The sequence below is a fragment of the Centropristis striata genome, chromosome 24 (assembly GCF_030273125.1).
Source record: "Centropristis striata isolate RG_2023a ecotype Rhode Island chromosome 24, C.striata_1.0, whole genome shotgun sequence".
Lineage (NCBI taxonomy): Eukaryota > Metazoa > Chordata > Actinopteri > Perciformes > Serranidae > Centropristis > Centropristis striata.
Window position 1 is genome coordinate 13787874 of NC_081540.1, and position 21012 is coordinate 13808885.

Below are 21012 nucleotides of genomic sequence, written 5' to 3' on the forward strand. Positions count from 1 at the left end.
AAAGTGACATTGAGGGGGTTATAGTCATCCTGAGAGCTCCTGTAACACTAGTAGTTCTGAGTTTCTTTATGGTTCCTCAATTTCCTCAATGAGGTTCCGGAGAATTGTGGAGGTTAAGTTTGAGACTTTCATAAAGAGGTTCCAGAGGATGTGGAAAGGTGTTTGAGATACTTTCAGAGGTTCTAGATGAGGATTGGGGAGATTTTAAGGATTCTTGAGTAGTTTCTCTGGCTATATAGACTTATAGAAGTGGGTCCCACAGACCCCTAAAGAGGTTCTGAAAATGTTAAGGCTCCTGGAGGAGGGTCCAAAGGTCCCCAAGGAGATATTAGTGTCTGATGAGGTTAGTCAAGGTTCAAAGTGTTCTTAAGGACATTTAATGGGCTCTTGGGGGAGGTTCCAGCAGTTCTTGGAGACAATCCAAAGAAGTGCATGTAGTAAGTGCTACAGTTCTGAGGTACAGGCCTAGATAAGTACAAAGTGAAGTTAATGGCCGTGAGAAAGCTTTGTCGGCACTGCAGTGACCTGCATGAATAAACAGCCTCAACTCTGAGATACAGGGCGTCATTTCTCCTCTTAAGTCCTGAATAAATACAGGTTTAAAACTCATTTATACTTACCAACATGCACACACATGTACATGCATATACTGTATATACAAATACACATACGTAACTCCTGGCAGTGAACCCACATGCATTCCTGATAAATCCTGATTCCTGTTAAATCACCACTCTGACACACAAACTGTACTAATGTGTTTACATATGCAGGCCAACACACACACATTGAGAGCAGCTGAGTGATTTCATATCTGAGCAGATGAACAAATAAGGGTGTAACTATGAGAACAGAGTCGTGTGAACTATTGACAGTTCAGCTCGTTCCCAGTCTTCACTATTGTGTTCGTTATCTTGTGCACATTTTGTGTTTTGATCTGTTCATTTTAAAGACTTCCATGTTTGTAATCATGTACAAACCTTGTCAGAGATCATCGGAACCTCCAATCAGGCTCTTTGCAGACCCCCAAATCCTCCTAAGAAGTCCCTGAAACTAAATAACTTCTTCTTCAATCAATCAAAATGTTAAAGAAGCCCCCAGAATTCTTTTAAAAAACTCTAAAAATCTGCATAGGAGCACATGAAACCTTAGGAATTCCTCATAACCAGAAATGTTAGGAACGTCTTGTTGAACATCTAATACCTTTTGAACTACCATTGGAACATCAACACCAACATGGAATTGTTCTGTTCTGGTTCGCACACCCAATTTTGAACTGTTCAGAGAATTTGGTTCAGAAACTGGAACCAAAGAACAGCAACTTTTCCAGGACTTCAAGTGCTAACCGATGTGGGCGTTTCATATTCTTGAGCTTTGCAAGAGCGGATGATGTCTTGGAAGGTTTGTCAGGTATCTGTGATTCCTGGGGGCCCTCGTAATGGTTTGTATAGTATCAGTGATTCTGGGGGTCCTCTAAATGGTGTGAAGGGTATTGGTGATTCCTTGGGGCCCTCCTAATAGTTTGTAAGGTATCAGTGATTCCTAGGGGTGGGCCTCTTAATGTTTTGTAGGGTATTGGTGATTCCTGGGGGTCCTCTTAATGGTTTGTAGCTAAAAAGGCTCTACAGACCCCAACAACCTCCTCACAGACCACTTGACTCTCCTCATGTAGACTCCAAGAACCTCTCACGAGGCCCTCGTGGATCCCAGACTCCCATTGAAACTCTCAAAAACTACATTTCAAGAATCTCTAGAGAACTCTTCCCCATGAGCCAACTGAAGCAACGTCTGCTGGTCATCTAGAACCTGGACAATTCAAAGGTACGTTACGAATAAAAATATAACCCATTGATGTAGTTTAAATGTATGGAGGGGTAAGCTGCTAAAACAAAAAATAAACCAAATATATTATTTAAAAAAATTAATTATATTGATAAAATTAGGCAACACATTTACATTTATGTTTTAAGTTATTTATTGACCTTTATATTAATGCGTCAATTTATTTATTGTCCTATTTCATTATTCTCCCCTTATCTTTTTATTTATTTGTTCATTTTAATTTTAAAATATTCATTTTTTGATTTTTTATTTATTTTCTTATTTATTTACAAAGGTGTGAAAAGTTGACAGAAAGACAGACCCTTCATCTGCAATAATAAAAAAATAAATGTAAACATTTAATTTAGCCTTATTTTTTAAGTATTAAAATGTAATTATTATTTTCTTATTGCATTTTAATTTTCCCAAAAATATTTATTCATGTGTTGTTGTTTTTTTTTTTGTTTTTTTTACATACAATTCAAAAATAAAATAACATAAGTAAACAATTTATACAAAGGTAAATGCATGAAAAAGGAACATTTTTGTACATTTATTCATTTATTTATTTTACCAGGTTCTGTCTTCCATAAATGTTTTTGCCAATTGATTGTAAATCTAAAAGTACATTTTAAAGAAATAGATCAATGCACATTAGTAAAAAAAAAATAAAGAGAGAAACATTGCAAAATTAAACAGGAAATTTACCAGAGGAATTTACACACAGGTAAATTAAAAATAAGCTAATAAAACCAAAATATTAATTTATGTCACTATCAATTAATTACATTATTAATACATTATTATAAATAATGTATTAATTCATTTAAATATAGTCATTAACACAAACCCACACCTAAACCTAAACCTAACTTACATTTATTTTTAATTCTATTTACACTTTATGGTATATTAATAAATTTATCATTGCAGTTATTCATGAATTCTTTTTAAGATTTTGGCAGCTTCTGTCCTCTTTAAATGTTTTGCCTATTGGTAATAAAGCTGAAAATAGATTATCAGAAATCAATCAATTAACACATGTTGAAACATTTAATGGCATTAATTTATTTATCAGGTCATTTGTTCATTGATTAATTTTTTAGATTTTTGCAGCTTCTGACCTCTAAAAATGTTTTGCATGTAGGTAATGCATCCAAAAATAATTTTTTAAATCAATAAAAAAATCTTAATTGCAAAAATGCATAATATTTTATTTAGCAAATCATTTAGTCAGAAATTTACTTTTAGATTTCTTCTTTCCTTAATCAATAAAAAAAGTTGCAAAAATGCAAGAAGTATTCATAGATTTTAAAGTCAAAATTCTGAGAGTAAACTCAATAATAATAAACTCAGAATTCTAGAAGTCTGAATGACTTCTCTGGCTTCTCAGAATTCAGAATTCTAGAATTCAGAATTCTAGAATTCTAAGAATAAACTCAGAATTCTAGAATTCTGACTTCTAGAATTCTAAGAATAAACTCAGAATTCTAGAATTCTGAATTCTAGAATTCTAAGAATGAACTCAGAATTCTAGCATTCTGAGAATAAACTCAGAATTCTAGAGTTCTAGAATTCTAGAGTTCTAGAGTTCCAGAACTCCGAGAAGCCAGAAAAGTCAGTATTCTGTCTGTTTTCTCAGAATTTTGACTTTAAAGTAAAAAATTCTGAGAATAAACTCAGAATTCTGAAAATAAAGTCTGAACTCAAATATTTTTTTCATGTGTGGCCCTTATCCTCTTCTGTAAAACATAAATACATTTAAGAAACAATAAAAAAATAGAGGAATTAACACAAAGGTGTGTGTGTGTGTGTATGTATGTGTATATATATATATATATATATATATATATATATATCAATTTATGTCACATTTTATTCATAAATTAATGCTAAAGTTTATTTTTGATACTATTTTTGGAACATTCAATTTATTTGTCAAGGCATTTATTCATTAATTTATTTTTTGGTTTTGGCACCTTCTGTCCTCCTTACAACAGTACAACAGCAGTAACATTAGATATTAAAACTTTTTCCTGGAGTATTTTCACAGTGAAGTATTAGAACTTTTACTGCAGTAAACTTGAGAATACTTCTACTTGTTTCCACTGAGGGGGGGTGCTGCACCGCTCAGCCGCCTTTTAACGTATCGGGGTGCGCGTGAGCTGTCCGCTTGCACATGCACGCGTGCACCCTCCTCCTCGTGTATTTCCGTCATTAGGTTGGTTTAAGTGTGCAGAGAAGAAGGAGAAGGAGAAGAAGAAGCAGGAGGAGGAGAAGAAGAAGATTAGGCAGATGGTTATTAGTTGAGCGGGCAGAGGAGGAGCAGGAGCAGGAGCGCGCGCTGCAAACACACCTGATCAGCTGATCAGTAGAGGAGGTGCAGGTGGTCTCACGAGGCGTCCAGGTCCACGGAGCAGAGCCATGAGTCCGGCTCACATGAGCCCTGCTCCCTGACGGACCAGAGGAGGAGGAGGGGGAGGATGAAGGTTCGGCTCCACCAGCTCCACCAGCCGGTTTCATAATAAGATGCCACCGGGCCCCGGGGCTCCGCACGCGCCTCGGATCCACAACAGCCCGGGATAACAAAACACGAAGAGGCAGAGAAGTCCAATACAGGCAGGAACCAGCTCCGCCAGCGGTCCGGGACCAGCCCGGAGGGACGAGCCGGAGACACACAGGTAAACTCACCGCCTGGAAACTTTATGGAAACTCATCCCGTATTGATTTCTTCTTTTATTATTTACCTTTGTATCAATTCCCTATTATGGAGAATAGAAACTGCCAGTATACATAATTAATCAAACCTCTGAAGTTCAGGAGATTTTGGTTCAAATTTGTCAACTTCCTATGCATTCATTTCTGTCTCTGTTTAGCATCTTCCAGTCTGTTCTTACATCACATGCATGGCTCCTTTTTCTCCACACAAACTTGGATATCAGTCTGATTTTTCATTTTATTTTAATTAACAAAGTATAAAGCTGCCAGGAACTGAAAATACAAACAAAAGACACATTTCTATGGAAATTTACCATTTTTTAAAAACCATTTATACACCCAAAAACAGCAGGAAAAAAATAATAAATAATAAAACCACAAAACAGTCTATTTGCATGTTAATTCAAAATAGTAATAGTTTTCATTGTAGAAAGAAAATTCACATTTTAAAATGGTTTACAAACATAAATGGGACACTGTGAAAGCTCCTATGATTGCACTTTCAACTGGCTTTCTCAGCTTGTCTACATATCATATATAAATAAAGTTATTACTGTAAATAAAACGTGTATTTTCAATAAATAGATGAACTCCAGAGGGTTAATACATTACATTTCTATTAAATGTACTAAAATAATCTTGAAAAAGACCTTAGGCTTTAATTATAAGATAAATTGTGGCATAATTTTGTATTATTTATTTAACCTTGGAATTAATTCCCTAGTATGGAAAAGTGAAAAAAATAAATTAAAAGAAGGCTCCATTAATATATTGGATTTCTATTAAATGTAAAGGCATTAATTAATTGATCAAATGTGGCATAATAATTTTGTTTTTATTTATTTATTTTAAGCTTTGAAATGCTTCCCCATTATGGAGGACAGTAGCTGACAAAATAAATGCATTAATTAATTAATTAATTAATTACTCGATAAATAAATTAAATTCCTATTAAATATACTCAAAAAATTATTAAAATGGATGTAGGTATTCATTAATTGATCAAATGTGGCATTTAAATGTTTTAATAATTCCCTATTATGGAGGACAGAAGCTGCCAAAATACATAATTAATTAGATAAATATAATTTCAATTAAACAAACTTAAAATAATATGAAACATTAATGTAGGCATTAATTAATTGATAAATGTGGTATATATTTTTAATGTATTTATTTACCTTTGTTTAATTCCCTATTATAGAAGACAATTTTCTTTTCCTTTTATTATGCTTTTGTTTTTGTTTATCTTTGTATTACTACCTCGTTTTATTTTATATTTTTATCTTTTTTCCGTTTTGCATCATTATTCTTTTATCTCTTTAAACTGTTATTTTTAGATTTATTGTGGTATTTAAATGTTTTAATAATTCCCTATTATGGAGGACAGAAGCTGCCAAAATACATACATTAGTTAGATAAATATAATTTCAATTAAACAAACTTAAAATATTATAAAACATTAATGTAGGCATTAATTAATTGATAAATGTGGTATATATTTTTAATGTAATTATTTACCTTTGTTTATTTCCCTATTATAGAAGACAATTTTCTTTTCCTTTTATTATGCTTTTGTTTTTATTTATCTTTGTATATCTACCTCGTTTTATGTACTGTCCTGTTTAATATTTTTCTTTATATTTTATTCATTTAGACATTTATTCATCTATTTATTGATCTTTTTTCCATTTTGCATCATTATTCTTTCATCTCTTTAAACTGTTATTTTTAGATTTATTACCGGGAATAAAAAACGTTTATGGAGATTGGAAGCTGCCAACATTTTGTTAAATTTACTAAAAAATATATTAAAAATGAATGTAGGTTTTAATTTTTTTAATTATTATTATATTTATTTTATTATATTAATTATTATAATAACTATTATGGAGGACTCATTAATTGATTAAATTAATTGAATTAGATTGTATATATATTTTTTATTAATTTATAGATGGGATTCATTTTTGAAATTTATGTTTTTGATTTTTTTATGTATCTATTTAAAGGGAAAATAATGAATGAAAATGTGGCATAATTTGATTTTTTTTTTAAATTTTCCTATTCCCAATTTTTTTTTACATTTATTTCCCCATTTTTTTTTATTTTTTTTTTATACATTTATAAATGTTATTTTTTTTTTTTTTACATTTTGCATTATTTTGTAAAGGCAAAATAATAAATAATTTAAACCAAAAAATAATTTTTAAATTTTTTTCTTTAGGTCCGCAGTGATGCTGCTGCCGTGGCTCACGGTCCTGTCAACGCTCCTCGTCCTGCTGCTGGCTGCCGGACGCTGCACCGCGGCAGCCTTGCTCCCGGGCTCTGGTACCCGGGTGGATTGGCGCCTGGATGGACGCAGTGGTGCACTGGAGCTGGTTCGCCGCGACCTGAAGACGAGGACGGAGGCAGCAGAGGAACCGTCCGGACACAGAGTCAAAACGCTGCAGAGAGAGAGCCGGTCACTGCAGGTACCAGGTCAGTACTACTTATACTACTAGTACTGCATCAATTACTTATACTTAAATTTTCCTTTTTATTGATTACTTAATTTATTTATTTTCCTTTTAATTTAATTTTATTAGTTTATTTTTGTTGTGTATTTGTTTGCTTTTTCATTAACTTTTCATTGAATTTTACATATTTTAAAATTCTTATTATTTAAAAAAATTTTTTTACTACGTTTACTTTTACTATAATAATGACATTTTCCTTATATTTATTAATTCATTTTTGATTCATTTATACATGTATTAGTTATGCATTCTGAATTATTGGCATTATGTTTTAATAATTTATCAACCGTTGAAAAGTTGATCCCATGGCCATTATTTACCTATTTTTCCATATTGCATTGTTGCATTATTATTATTTTTTTTAAATCTTGATTTCCCCTAAGCATTTTTCCTATTTATTTGCACAAACATTTTTTTTTTTCTTTTTTTTTTTTTTTTTCATTATCATGTGAGGTGTGTCCTGGGATCAACTTTTTGGTGAAAATCTAAAATAAATAAATACATGTTAAGTATATGTAAAAAAATAAATAAATCAATAATGCAAAAATGAATGAATTGATTTAAAGAAAGCAGAAATTAAAAATGATTGTACATAAATAGGCTTATTACTACACTGCTAACAGCAGCTGCTAACAGATCATTCTGGGTACTATTTATGGTGCACAAAGCATTATGGGAAGTGTAGTTCCACAAATTAAAGACTGATTATCTGGGAGACTTTGAAAACCTGGTCCTGACCCTTCCATTCTTCCTTCCTTCCATTGCCACCGACAATTTTTAACACTTCTGCAATATTTTGCTTTTATTTCAGATCCACATCACAAAGACAAGTACATCATACACCTGACAGGTACGAACACCGTGCCACGTGCTTCCTGTGAATAACACGGCATGTTTAAAAAAAGATGTTTTTCCCTGCGACCACCTGTAGAAAATCTATTTTTCATACCTGAAAGGAACTAGTATCCAGATTCTTTACTGTAGCAAAAGTGCTAATACATATGATTAATTAATTAATTAATTAATTTGCCATTCCATGTACCAAAAATTACATTGAAAATTAATGTGTGCATTAATTAATTGATAAAATATCACATTTGATGTTTGTGTCTTAATTTGCTGAAAAGCCTTTGCTCCATTTCCCCTATTTATTTTATATATTATATATTTATTAATTTAAATTTTGTATATAATTATTAAGAAATTCTTTTTTTCTTATTGTATTACTTTTCCTTGCATTTTTCCCTCTTTATTTCTCCCTACTTATTTAATTCTGTATTTGTTACATTTCTTCTTCATTATGCAAATTCGGGGTTTGTGTCATAGGGTCAACTTTCCGCCTGTTGGTAATACATTAAATAAAATGTATTTGTGTGTTTGAATTAAATGAACAAAAAATAATTAAAAATTTGAAAATAAATGCATTTTTAAATTAATAAAAAATAACAAAATTCAAGGGAAAATCAAATAGGAAATAAATTAAGGAATGACAAAAACAAAAAATCAAAGGAAAATGAAAATATTTAAAAAAATACATGAATTGATTTTTCTGTTTTAATTATTTTACTTACCTTTTCATTAATCCCTTTTAATTGTTTACTTTCTAATTTTCTAATTTCTAAGTTTATTTTTGGCATTTTTTTAATAATTTCCTTTTTATTGAAATGTTATTTTTAGGCAATATGGACTTTCATTTTCATAATGAAGGGGAAACGTATAAATTAATAGTACAGAAAATACGTTTGAAAAGAGTAAAAAAGGGGGAAGAATGCATAGGGAAATAATAATACAAATACATATTTTTTTAAATTCAACAAATGCAGCAATAATTAATATTTTACAAATTTAACAAAGAGACATTTGAAAAAAATGTAAAAGTGAAATTAAATAGGTTAAAAAATAAATTTACATTTTAATATGATAATTTTTTTTCGTACATTTAATAGCGTATTAGTTCATTTCTTGCGTCATTTATTATTTTTGTGAGCTTCTGTCCTCCATAACATGGAGTATGATAATGTCGTTGAAATAAAAGTATTGATTGTTTCTCTTCTTATTCATAACTCAGCATGGGTTTGAGCGAGTGCCACGCCCCAAAACTATTATGAGTTTTCAGTGCTTATGAAGAGCTTGCAACTTTTTGTATTTTTCCCAACATTGATGAAGCGTTGACGACAGAATTCTGAGTTTATATGAAAATGCTAATAAGATGTAATGCCACAGGCTTTTGTCCAATCAGAGAGCTGCATTCTGACACATGTTCTTTCTGTCCTCAGGCCCTCTTTACATCAACCCAAAGTGCAGGAAACACTTCCACAGACTTTACCACAACACCAGAGACTGCACCATACCTGCCTGTGAGTGCACAAACACACACATACACACACACAAACACTAACACACTGTTATCAGTCAATGATCATGTCAGAACAGCACCAGCTCTTGTGATCTTAAATCATGCGTGCAGTGCTTTGTTTATCCCGGAGAGAGAGTGTGTGTTGTGTGTGTGCGCGCGCGCGCGGGGGTGTGTGTGTGTGTGTGCGCGTATGTGTGCGTGCGTGTGTGTTTGTGTGAGTGTTAAAACAAGTCTTGTCCTGTTTTTGTCTTTTATCTCAAACGAACTCCTGTGGCAACATGACACAGAAACAGTTTTATACTTATCTAAGTATTGATATTACATTTTTTTTTTATTGTTTTAAATACTTTGACAGCTATTTTTTTCCAAGGCATGTTTACATGTATTTAATTATTTATCGTATTCTTAAATAAATATATATCATATGTAAGTTAAAATAAGACAAAGAAATAAAAATAATATATGTGTATATATAATGTAAAATAATTATCATATTCAAGCCCCAGGTTACGCATATTTTATATATATATATATATATATATATATATGTATATATGTGTTTTTATATTATGTGTAACCTGGGGCTTGAATATGATAATTATTTTTTTATTTTTTTAAATAACATACAATAAAATACATGAAATAAAGATAATTAAAAATACTATGTCTAATATATAAATAATATAAAATACCAAAAATTACATTAAAAACAAGGCCTAGCCTGGGTCTTTAGAATATTATATACAAGTATTTTTTTTAAGAAACAAAGACATTTTGTAAATAAGTAATAATTGATAAAAGTCAAATGTCCCCAGATCCCACTTTGAGAATCACTAGCCTAAACCACATGATCCTTTTCTCAACCTTTAGCTGCAGGCGGGCAGTTTGGCCTCTAATCGAGATACATCCTGAGCCTTGTGACTGTTTTTATGAAGTTAAACATGTTTCTGTTTTTGAACCGCAGATAAAAAGTCTCTGATGTTTTCAGATTATAAAAGATGCGCTCGTCTGCTGACTCGACTGGCCAGCAGCCCTCGCTGTACCGAGAGATAAACACACGGCGAGACTGGAAACAGGTAATAACGTACATCTGAAACAATCAACAATCTGAGTTTTTGTTCTTAAAATCAATAACACTTGGAACCTGAAGTCAGTACAAGTTGAAATAGAGTCCGTAGGATCAGTAGAACATCCAGTCTGTAGAACTGCTACAATTATACACCTGTGACCAAAAGTTTGTCCTGGGTCTGCAGGTTTACATGTGCCACAGAGTCTCGAGAACCTGCAGAGCCTACAGTGTATAGAATGGTTAATGGTTGTGTCCATATAACCTGTTAAGGTCTATGCTCTACAGGTTCTAAGGTAGAACATACAGAGTCTGCATCATCAGTATGAGTCCATATGTGTAGAACATCTTACAACCAGTATTTCTAGAATCTCTTTCTATTGTGAAACTTGAAGCTAGTCCAGAGAAACCTGAAGGGGTAAATATATATTGACTGTATTACTGCTAGAACCAAGAGATCCTGAATCTTTGGAACTTGTAGATTCCTTGGAACCTGTAGTATCTTAAATACAGTTGACCATGCAGAGTGTATAATGCCTGTAGAACTTCAAGTCTTTTCAACCCATAAAGGTTGTGGACTGTAGAGTGTATAGAACATGTGAAAGCTGCTTTACAGTAATAACAGTACAGGTACAGACAATACAACACAGGCCACATATAACATATACACAGTATACAAGAAACAGTGCAATGCACACCTGCGCAGACCCTTCCTCGCTCACTGTATTATACCATGTCATATCTTCAGATTTATAGAGCCCTGAACATATCTGTAAAAGCTTAGTCAAGAGAACATAGAGCATGGTGCCATTATAACCTGTGAAACATTCAGTCTGCAAAACATGGGGCGCCTGATGTTAGTAGAACCTGTAAGGAATAGAGTGTTTGTATGACATGGCCTTGTAGCTAGACCCTTGAGACTCTACAACCTGCAGGGTATAAGTTGTCTATTTAATTGGAAGAACCAAAAGAACCGTAATATTTGGAACTTGAAGATTTTATAAAATCTTTAGAACATGTAATTTCAAAAACCTGAAGAGTTTGGAGTCTGTACAACCTGACATCTCTTTAAAATTGTAGTCAAGAGTAGAAACTACTGATTTGCATCATGGGAAATGCAGTCTTCAGTGCGTGATTTTGAAGTACTTGTTTCTTCTTTTGTAACAGCCTCTCTGTTGTCCATCCACTGACGAGCCGGCAGAGTTCTCCAGCCAATAGAAACTCCTCTGAGGCACCTCTGACCAGGATGTTTTTTATTCAACTCTCTGCCCAACAGACCTGGCTTAATATTAAAATTAAAATGTAATATCAGGCAGCGGACTCAGCGGCTGTGTTCTACCGGACTCTACTCTGCTGGACTCCACCAATCTTCAACCTCTACAATACGAATGAAAAAGGATTTCTATTTTTCTGAAGAGAAAGTTCAACTGAGAGTTTGAGGTGATTCTACTGGTTCCTATTAAAGCAGCAGGATTTCTTTTTCTGGCTGAAAGTAGGCGGATCGCTGCTTTGAAATCAAGAAAAATGTCAGATTGGATCTGGACACTTTTTAAAATCCGGGACCAATGTCTTTTTCAGATTTTTGGTGTGATTTTGGATTCCTGAACATTTTGAAGCCTTCAGAGGAAATAAATGGACAAACCCTCTGATTTGACATCATGTGCAACAAAATCTGAAATGCTGAATGTGTTTTATGTAACATAATGCAAAATAACAATAATAATAATTACAGTAATAATATTCCACTATATTTATATTGTTTAAGATGCTGCCCAGTGTGCAATATGTACATACTGAAGGAGGAATAAAGACACACGTTTCATATATATTTTACCAATTTAAGACCTCTTTTTTGCTGTTTCTTCGCTTCACAGCTAATGATAATTTAATTTTTGAGACTACAGTACAGTAGTTATTGTTAAACTAATATTAGCTAATGTTACTTTATTATTAAAGTTAGAATTAGCCAATCATCTTAGCAATTTTAAGTTTATATGCATTATGTCCACAATGTTAGCTAGCAATCATGAAAAATGAATGTTATTACTAGCATTCAGCCCTATTTGGTTTTAGATTTACATTGTTACATAGTTATTGTTAGGATAACATTAGCTGACGTAGCTAATAGTTTGTTAATGGTAATTAGCTGCTTACAATACCATTCAGACATATACATGATTTTAGATTTATAGGTTACTGTAGTTATTGTCACGCTAACAGTGTGCTGTTTGGTAATTAGCTGCTAAAATTAGCATCAGCCATAAGTTTATATTGTAGTTAAGTTCAGCTAAGATTAGCTTTTTAGGTGAACTGCCAAAGGTGTGTGTTTGCAGTCCAACCAGCTTGGCTGCAGTTTTGGCAACAACTTCCACTTAATCACACACACACACACACACACACACACACACACACACCTGTGACAGTTAAAACTAATTACTATAAAATGACTGTAAGCGATATTTTAGGAACATCAAGCCTAAGATCAAAAAGACAGACAGACAGATAGACAGACGGACTGTAGTCAAAAGGAAATCTGTCTAATTACGCCGTGGCTTTTATTACAGAGGTGTGTGGTTGCCAATGGACTTTCTTAACTGGCGTTTCATCTCAAACTGCTTTAAAAGGTTTTTAAAAAATGTGTGGCTGAATGTAATATATATACGTTACATCTGCTTTCTTTAACTGCTGAAGATAGCAAAGTTTTAGTTGTTGCAATATTCAATCATATGGAATTATGTTAAATCTTATATGTTTATACACATTCCCCAAACAGAGATCAGCTCTGCAACACGTTTGGGTTTTTTTATAGCAGGGGAAACTGATCAGCAGCAGCCAAAGTCAACAGAAGTGCAATGTGGTTCACCCTGTCAGAGACAAGCTGCTGACAGATAACAAACCAACCACACAGCTTCTTAAATTCAACTTAACTACTGTAGATTCAGATTTATTCCAACAATAACAAAAAGAAAAGAAACTGTTGTCCAGGACATTTCAAAAGACTTGGCTTAGCTTATCTTATTTTAGCCAAAAATTATCTAAACTATCAACCTCAGTATGTGGCTGAATGCTAACAGCAACATTTGTAGTTTTTGTTGTTGGATGATTGCCAACATTAGCCAACATTGTTAATAGCGAAGATGAACACATAATGCAGTTTTGTTATTGATCAAGAGTTCGCTGACATCGACACAATGTTGGTAGCCACAGAAAGTTCAGATTTTTTAGCTAACATTGTGAATCTAGTGCAGTTGAATTTGTAGTCTAATGTAGCTAGTAGTTTTGAATGTAAAGTATAACAGAAAAGATACACAAGAGCTAATGTTAGCCAAACAATCACTACAGTATGGACAATTCATATGTGGCTGAACGTTAATTTTAGCAGATATTCGTGAAATTGATGGTAATGTCAGCTTATGTTAGCATTCAATAACAATTTATGAGTTGATGGTAGATTTTTCTTTAGCCCATTATCTTCAAATAGATATTTGGCTAAATGCTTACTTTAGCATTTGTAGTTTTTGTTGTTGGTCAATTGCTTTTATTTGATATTATATGAATATGAGCAATATGAGTCATCTCCATCCTTATTAACAAGTTTATTGACTTCACTGAATATAATGCCGTATACATTTATAACAATAGCTAATGTTGGTTTATGAAATTGCAATTAACTAATAAAATATAGGAGTATGATTGTCCAAGAACTATGAAAAAAATTGGAAATCACTATTAATGCACTAAAACTAAGGCAAACTTTGAAACAAAAACAATGAACTGAGAGTTAATTCTCTCATGATAATAAAGTAGTTTTTTTTTGCTTTAACAGGTCCAGTTCTTCTCTGGAGCTTTTTCATTAGTGCGTTCTTGTTTTGTTTGTATCGTAGACATGCACCAGTAAAAAAGAAATGACAAAATGTCCCAAACACATTTCACTAGCCCTCAGCTGTCCTGTTAGCAGCTTGTATCCCATAAACAGCTGATTTGCTTTTGATGGATGTGTTTCTGTGCGACAGAGTTCAGTGGAGGTTTGGGAATAAAACCAGTCTGCTTTCACATGATATCAGAGGAATAAATCCTGACTTCCCACAGTCCACATGACTGCTCAGGGGCCAGAATCTTTTTTTCTTTTAACCTGCTTTTTTCAGCGTGGTTCCTTTTTTTATCTCATCAATTGGACTCTTGTCTTAAATTTCTATTTTTGAACTAAAAGATGTCAGTTTGAGTAATTTGTATTCATAGCAACAGTTGTTATTACATTTATGTAATTAGACAAAATCACTGAGAAAAATTGGGATTGTAATGGTCTTCATGACGACTTTTTTTTTCATTACTCAGGGTCATATGTTGATAAAAGATGATGAAACAGAACAAAAATTAAAGAATAAACCTGCACAATAATGGCAACAAATAACATAATCTGGGTCAATAATATAGACTCCTACTCTACTGACGATACTAATCTGTTAGTAGAGCTGTATTGCATATTCAAATATTAGAATCCATCCAACTAATGTTGGCATTCAGTAACAAAATGAGAGCTTATTTAAGCCTAAAACTACTGTCAACCTAAGTATTTGTCCTCATGCTAACTTTAGAATTTTATTTTTTGTTGATGGATGGTTGCTATCATTAGCTAACATAATAGAGCTTCACTAAAAAAATGTAAGTCACTTTGTTCCTGAATGCTAACATTGGCTAACATGAGCTAATGCTGCTATTGATAGCCTCAGATATTGGGCTGAATGCCTACTTTAGCATTTTTATTTGTGTTTTTGGATTATTGATAATACAACAATAAAGCAATATATTGAATATTTACATACGATAATGCTAGCCGAACAATGACTACAATATATGGACTTTGTGGAAAATATTTTAAGCAAATGTCAGTTTATATTATAGCCTTAACCTAGCAGTCAGTCATTTGCCAGAGCCATTGATTAAGAAGAAAAAACATTACTGTCTGCTAACTTTAGACTGATTTCAAGACATGAATGCTAACTTTAGCAAACATTACGAGCTTTATGGACTTACTGGCTGAAAATATTGCAGTGTTGACCAATGGTGCCACCTTATGCCTGAACACTTTTTTAAGGTCATAATTATTTCTTAATTCATTGTATAATTAAAAATAAGTTTTAAAGAGTTGGGTAATATATTATATAATGTCAACACTGGAACAGTGTTTCTTTGGTGTGGATACTGGTTTTAATGAAGTTATGTAAAAGTGCAGTAGAGACAATAGAGGCAGTGAAGGAGGAGAAGCAGAACGAGGTGACTAACAGCTGTGGCAGGTAATGACTAATCAGTGATGAATTACACCTGAAGCTCTGCCAGGTCTGCTACTGTCTACATCCCAACACACACACACACACACACATGCACACGCACATCCACTTTCACATGGACTTTCACATGGACTTTAAATAAACATACTTTAATCCACAGGAACATGCACACATCACATATCTCACGTAACTGGGAGGAGATGTTTGATTGACAGCTTGGGGGCAGACCGGAGCAGTGACAGGTAACGCTGTGGTTTCTGTTTGTGTGAGATGTTGTCACTGACACCATTGGAAACATTCGTCAATGCCATATTTGATCTTTTTTCTTATGCGGAAAACTACAACCTGTTCGATACTAGAGAACTTTAAATAACAACCATAGAGAATGCGAGGACTTGGAAGAAAACTCATCATGGACTTGGGCTCTTATACCCCTTTTCGACCAAGGCAGTTCCCAGCCGGTTGGGAGTCACTTTTCAACTGCCAAAGAACAGGCCCCAACCAGGAAAACATCTTCCAGAGCGGCACCAACTCTTTGCAGGTCTTGAACCCCAAACCATTTACCTCAGTAGCTGGGGACAGGATTATCCAGACCAACAAGACCAACTAAAATGTGACACACATTTTAGTTGGTCTTGTTAATATTGTATTTATTAAACTGCAATGTGATTGATATGGGCTTGCATTACCGGGTTAGCGTTACTGGGCTAGCGTTAGCTAGCTTGCATCTTACGTTCAGTGTTAATTAGAACATAATTGTTGTCCATAGAGGACAAGAGCATAATTTGTAGAGCAATGGAGGACTGGAAAGATAAAATGACTTATAGAGGAATGAAGGACTTGGAGTAGGATTTGTGGAGGTCAGGTGGACTTGAAAAGGGTCTCTACAAAACTGGGTGACTTGAAGGCAGCTCATATAGGACTAAAAGGACCCAAAAGGAACTGGATTACTTGGAGGACTTCTTGGAGGACAACTTGTACACTGAAAGAAGACTTGACCAAGGAAGCTTGTCAGGAACCTGAGGACTTAGAAGATGACTAAAAAAGGACTGGAGGACTCAAAAAGGGACTTCCGAGCTGCAGGTCCGAGTAAATGACTTGTAGAAGCCTGGAAGGACTTAGGAAAAGACAGGTGGAGACTAAAGGACTTGATGGAGGATTCTTAGTTCTTTTTCTTAGGGAAAGATTTGTAGAGGACTGGATGACTTGAAATATTACTCTTATGGAACAGAAGGAGTAGAATAATAACTTGTGGACTTGAGGACTATAGGACATACATTTTAGAAAATCATAATCATGGAAAGTTAGAACAAGTCATCGATAGTGTGCAGAAAATGTTTTGGTTCTTTGGTGGACCAGAGAAATTTCAAGGGACCTGTGAGGAACTGAAAGACTTGTAGAGAATTGGTGGACTAGAATGACTTGGTGGATGACTGTCAGTGGATTCGTCAAATAATTTGATTGTGTTTGAGTCAAAGTAGATTACAAGAAATTACAAAGAACTAAAAAACCTTAGGTAGCTGGAAGACTTGATGTGCAGACTGGAGGACTTAAAGGGGGCTTCTGAATGTTGAGATTTGCAGAGGACTGGGAGATCTAGGGAAACGACTTGAGGACTTGGAGAAACATTTTTGAGGGACTGACAGAAAAACAAGATGACTAAAAGGATATTTCATAGTAAACTACAGGATGTTCGGCAGTCTGCAGGATCTGCTGCTTATTTTGTGTTCTTCAAAGGGATTCCAAAGAAAGTGAATGACCTGAGAGATGACTTGTAGTGGACATGGGTACTTGACAAAGGACTTGAGGATTTGATTGAAAGAACTCACAGGGACCTGGAAGAAGTGGGTGACATGCAGACTTTAAAAAGGCTTCTAAGTGTGGAGGACGAGGATCCGCAGATCACTGGAAGGACTTTGGAAAAGACTTATAGTGGACTAGAGGACTTGAAAGAACACTTATTGTGGACTGAAGGACTGGGAGGCCTGAAGTGGCTTTTGGATCTGTTGTGACCTGACACACACACACACACACTCTGTCTGTCTGTCTGTCTGTTTGTCCATCTGTCTCTCTCTCCCTCCCTCTCTCTCTCTCTCTCTCTCTCAGTGGAAACACATTAAGAAGACAAATTGTTGCAGTGAGACTGATGTTTATCCAGCCGGCTATTTAAAGAGGAGGACAGGATTAATGTGAGGAGCGATCGAAGAGACGATAAAGAAGAAGAGAAAGAAAAGAACAGAGAGAGAAAGTGTGTGTGTGAAACAGAGGGACAGAGAGAGAGAAGATAAAGATCAGGAAACTGAAAGAGCAGAACAGTGAATACTTCTTCACACTGAAATCTATAAAGCATACTGTGTACTTACTGCAGATTCTACATGGACATTTTTAAAGAATAAAATCAATTTTGTTTAACAGCAGCTGTGTCACACTCACCAACACTAGATTCCATTGACAAAAAAATTACAGCAACACAAAACACACTAACACATTAATTCAAAGTGACTTTCAACAAAATGCAACTCACAAAACCATCTTTGTTAGTCTCTCTACTGCTCCAACTGTGGTTTTGTCGAATAAACACTTAATTCACAGCCTTATTAGTTTTATGTTGTTTTGATTGACTTTGAATTGGAAATTGCTCATCAATGGAGTCGGTGTATTTGCTACATGTAATGTAACTGCATTTTCTAATTAAAAAAGCAGATACCAAGACAGTGTTTGATATGGAGGATGGAGGCTGCCCAAATAAAAACGACATATTATATATACTTCATAAATAAATACCTAAATATTTGATAAAATGATAATGATAATAACATTGCTGTTCTAGTAATTTTCAATTTATTTATTTGTTTGTTTATTAAATGATAAATGTGTTTAATTTTTTGCATTTCTTTTTAAATTTACAATGTATTACCAAAAGGCAGAAAGTTGACCCTATGACACATTTTCAATAACAAGTCCAACAAAACTAATATGCGAACGAAAAAGATATGTATAAATCAAATAAAACAGAAATGATAAGCTGAGAAAATGCAAAGAGTACAGTAATACAGGATTAAGTAAATACATTTAACCCCTTACCATTCTGTCCCCCTTTATAGAGAATTGGGGGTGGGGGACAAAGGATTTTTAGGGGGAGATAGCAGGTCAATAGTCAATAGAAGTTGTATCTCATCTAAATAATCTCATCTAAAGATTAATTTGAGTGTGTCTAGGGAGACTAAAATCACCACACTTTAGTAAAAATTGTTTCATTGAATCCACAAGAGTCTCAGCTTTCCAGTCATACCCAATTTATGCAATTCCAACTCTGTTTAAGGGCCCGAAAATACTGAAATAATCCACTTCAGTAAGCGAAAAATTACATATTTGTGCTGAATAAGAATAACTATTTTGTGGTTGGCCAAACATGTATGGGACTAGCATAAAGTGGGCATGTCTGTAAAGAAGAGACTTGTGGGAATCCATAAAACCCATTTTCGTTTAGATATTCTGTGGTCCAAGGTCAAGGGACACCTTTGGAAATGGCTATGTCAGTTTAAAAGTTATAGCTTAAAACTGAGCCCACTACAGCCTCTAAAAGAAAAAAGGTGTCAAAAAGTCTGTGGCCTGTCAGGGTGCTAAGAGGTTAATAATATATTTTAATCATTAGAACAAAAAAATGCTAAAGAAATTTAAAAAAATAAATATTTTCCAGATTGAAAGTAAAACAAGCTAATTAAATGAAAATATTATAATATTATATATTTCATATTCATTTTCATATATTATTGATTTACTGTCATATTGATTTATGTAGTGAGTGATTTGTTTGTTGGTGTATTTTGCATTCCAGCAGCCCCACTCCATCATTTTAAGAATTCTTGATTACTTGAAACCGAAACGACCATGAAATTTTATAATTATATTATATATAAATATTAAATCAAAGCTTGAAACAAATGGCCAGTGAGAACACGTGATTTTTGGTTCTACTTTAATTAGCTGAAATCCTGCTAACTGTTATGACACGGAGAGATGAGATAAACACTGATATTTCCTCGGGCAGTTGGAACCAGACGGATGCATCCTGAGACAAATCAGATTTTCATCCTGCTGGCGTCGTTAGTTAAATGTCAGCTGTGACTGATGGAGATCTTCTGTGTTCAGATGTAATAAAGTTCATGTTAATGTGTAACCACGGAAGTCCCCGGCCTCGGAACGCAGGGTCACCACACTCCAGGTGCCACACTGCTGATAATCAACCCAGACCTGGGAAAAAAATGTGTTAAATAAACCCATTTCCGCTTTATTCTACTGGATACTTTAATGTTTTTATCTGCAAAAGCTTGTTATCATCCCACAATTTCAATTGTAGTTTATATCTGTATAAACTCTGTATTTAAAAAAAATACCATATGTCTATCTGTAAAATAACTTAAAAAATGTGTTATTACAGGTTTTACTGCCCTAATTGTACATTCAGCAATATGTTTTTTCTTTACATAGAATTCACTGTAATTAAACATCCCTCACCATTAAGCAACTGAATAATCCATCCAAATCTATAATGTCCTATTATTTTAGAATGTATTTAAAAAATTTTTTTTAAACTAATCAAAACAAAAAAAATCTATATCACATTGTTTTAATTAGTTAATGCTACATTTTATGAAAGTTCCTTTTCTCCATCAAGTCATTCATTTATTAATTAATTAATTAATTAATTTATTTATTTATTTGGCAGCTTCAATTTTCCCAAACATTTGATCTTGTACTGTTTTAAATGTCTGATTTTATATTCCTGTTTCAACCATATAGAGCAGAATGTATGAACAACATTTATTCTAATTATTCTTATATAACGCCACTGAAGGAGCATCACATGACTGAAGTGAGCTGGCTCTAAATTGCTCACAGCAATTATTGTTGTTATTCTAATCATTTTGTTTTATTTTGAAGGAATGATCCAGTGTTTGACCTCTGACCTCTATCCCCCTGCAGATGGATTTACTTCATCACATTAACCGTGGGAAAGTTTCCACCTTCAAACCTGATGAATGTATTTATTTAAATATTTAGAAATGTCTCCAATTTTTCTTCTTTTTGAGTGGTTAGGGAAAAACTTTCTTTGTGTCTGTAGATTTCTCCTGAATTCACTAAAAGTTGAATAATTACATAATAATCACTATGTTTAATAATACAAAAAAAAGATTGTCTTAATGTCAGTAATTAAGTGGGGAAGTGTCATGGTTCACCTGT

General features: G+C 33.6%; 1 protein-coding gene across 1 annotated transcript; it reads left to right on the forward strand.

Moving 5' to 3' along the window:
• Positions 1–3919: 3919 nt before the first annotated feature.
• LOC131962935 (ALK and LTK ligand 2-like) lies at positions 3920–12306 on the forward strand. Its single transcript, XM_059328048.1, has 6 exons — positions 3920–4502; positions 6767–7020; positions 7870–7908; positions 9335–9415; positions 10403–10490; positions 11648–12306. Exons 2-5 carry the CDS (start codon positions 6777–6779, stop codon positions 10465–10467), a joined length of 429 nt encoding a protein of 142 aa, XP_059184031.1. The 5' UTR covers positions 3920–4502; positions 6767–6776; the 3' UTR covers positions 10468–10490; positions 11648–12306.
• Positions 12307–21012: the final 8706 nt, after the last annotated feature.